This window comes from Schistocerca gregaria, chromosome 3, assembly GCF_023897955.1.
Source record: "Schistocerca gregaria isolate iqSchGreg1 chromosome 3, iqSchGreg1.2, whole genome shotgun sequence".
NCBI lineage: Eukaryota > Metazoa > Arthropoda > Insecta > Orthoptera > Acrididae > Schistocerca > Schistocerca gregaria.
The window spans coordinates 66,635,496-66,638,101 of NC_064922.1; the positions used below are offsets into that span (position 1 = coordinate 66,635,496).

Sequence of the window (2,606 nt, forward strand, 5' to 3'; positions counted from 1 at the left end):
TTATTCTTATATATCTCTATTTATTGATGAGGTAGATAATTGTTTTTCTAGTATAAATAGTACATTTGACTTCCAATCAGAAAGCTTGATATAAATCAAGAAAAACAATTCTAATTCTATCAACAAGAGTTTTCATTAGATTTATTATTCCAATAATTGTTATAATCCTGGCAACAACACTATCAAAAAAATTAATTAATGATCGAGGAAAAAGATCACCATTTGAATGTGGGTTTGATCCAAAAAGATCAGCACGAATACCATTCTCAATACGATTCTTCCTAATCGCAGTAATCTTTTTAATTTTTGATGTAGAAATTGCACTAATTCTACCAATTGTAATTATTTTTAAAACTTCAGACATTATAATCTGAACAGTATCAAAAATATTTTTTATTCTAGTTCTATTAGGAGGACTATACCATGAATGAAACCAAGGAGCATTACAATGAGCAGAATAAAGGGTTGTAGTTAAATATAACATTTGGGTTGCATTCAAAAAGTATTGATATTATCAATCAACCTTAAATAGAATAAGAAGCGAAATATTGCAGTCAGTTTCGACCTGGAAGATTGGTATGTACTACCCTTATTCTTATTAATTGAAGCCAAAAAGAGGCGTATTACTGTTAATAAAATAATTGAACTATAATAGTTCCAATTAAGGAAATGTAAAGCCAATATGAAAGCTGCAAACTTTTTATATTAGCGGTTAAACTCCGTTAACATTTCTAAAATTTATATAGTTTAAATAAAACATTACATTTTCACTGTAAAAATAATATATCTATATTTATAAATACTTAAAAGTAAAAATACTTCCTTAACATCTTCAGTGTCACGCTCTAATTATAAGCTATTTAAGTAAACGAAAAACAATATTACCAAAATAAATATTCAAAAAATAAAAGTTAAAAGATAAATCTTGAAATTAGAATCATATCAACCTTGAATATAACCAATTAAATAAATAAATAATCTATATAAACCTTGACCACCAAGTAATTCACCTCAACCATAATCAAATGACTTAGATGAATAATAACCTATTTTTAAAGGAATATATCTAATAAACTTAGTTGAAAGAAAAGGTATAAATCATATGGAACCAGCAAATCTAACAAAAGAAAGTATACTTAAATAAAATAAATTATGAGAAAAATCAAAATTAGAAATAAGATAACCTAAATAAGCACCTAAAATAACAACTGTAATAGTTAAAAACTTTAAATAATTAGGTAAAGCTATCACATGAGGAATAGGAAAAATTAATCAAGATAAAAGACTACCACCAAAAACAGCAACAAACAATAGACCAATTATTCCAAATGAAATATAATAACCCTTATCATCAAAAGAAAATCTAGAATAAAAATTATTATCACCAGATATTGAATAATAAAACAAACGAAAAGAATAAGAAGCAGTTAAACCAGTAGAAAAAAAATAAAGAAAAAAAATTAAACAATTAATTCATCTTAAACAAACCATCTCAAGAATTAAATCCTTTGAATAAAATCCCGCTAAAAAAGGTATTCCACACAAAGATAAACTAGAAACATTAAAACAAACTGAAGTTAAAGGTATGAAATTAACAATTGATCCTATAAAACGAATATCCTGAGAATCCTTCAAATTATGAATTATTGAACCTGCACATATAAATAATAATGCCTTAAATAAAGCATGAGCCAATAAATGAAAAAATGCAAGCTTTGGATAACCTATAGCCAAAATTCTTATTATTAAACCAAGTTGTCTTAAAGTAGAAAGAGCAATAATCTTCTTTAAATCAAACTCAAAATTAGCACCCAATCCAGCCATAAATATAGTTATACAACCAATTAAAAGTAAAAATCAACCACAATTATAAGTACCCAATATTGGTCTAAAACGAATTAATAAATAAACACCAGCAGTAACAAGAGTAGAAGAATGAACTAAAGCAGAAACAGGAGTAGGAGCTGCTATAGCAGCAGGAAGTCATGAAGAGAAAGGAATCTGAGCTCTCTTAGTTATAGCTGCTAAAACAATTAATATAGTAATGAGCTTTATTTCAAAAGAATTAGAAATAAAATCATAATAATAAATATAATTTCAACCACCAAAATTTAACATTCATGCAATAGAAATTAAAATAGCAACATCACCAATACGATTAGAAAGTGCAGTTAATATACCAGCACTATAAGATTTTACATTTTGATAATAAATAACTAAACAATAAGAAACTAAACCTAAACCATCTCAACCTAATAAAATTCTAATTAAACTAGGACTAATAATTAAAAAAACCTATAGAAAGAATAAATATTAAAACAATAATAATAAAACGATTTATATTCTTTTCACCAGATATATAATCCTCTCTATAATAAATAACCAAAGAAGAAATATATATAACAAAAGATATAAAAATAAGAGATATTCAATCCAAAATTAAAGTTATAACAACTATAGAACCATTTAAATTGAAAAGCTCTCACTCAACAAAAACTCTATAATCAATTATTAAATAATAAATACCTAAAATAAAAATTATAGTTCTCGAAATAAACAAAGAAAAAAAACTCAAAGAACAAATAGAAAATAAATTCATGGCCTAA

At 25.0% G+C, this 2,606-nt stretch overlaps 1 protein-coding gene across 1 annotated transcript; it reads right to left on the reverse strand.

The window, feature by feature from the left end:
- Positions 1–1,250: 1,250 nt before the first annotated feature.
- LOC126353972 (NADH-ubiquinone oxidoreductase chain 5-like) lies at positions 1,251–2,388 on the reverse strand. The gene has a single exon (XM_050003277.1). The coding sequence runs from the start codon at positions 1,822–1,824 to the stop codon at positions 1,474–1,476; it is 351 nt and encodes a 116-aa protein (XP_049859234.1). The 5' UTR covers positions 1,825–2,388; the 3' UTR covers positions 1,251–1,473.
- Positions 2,389–2,606: the final 218 nt, after the last annotated feature.

Bases quoted from the DNA above. Each gene is read 5' to 3' on its own strand.
- LOC126353972 (XM_050003277.1), bottom strand. From the start codon at position 1,824: ATGGCTGGATTGGGTGCTAATTTTGAGTTTGATTTAAAGAAGATTATT.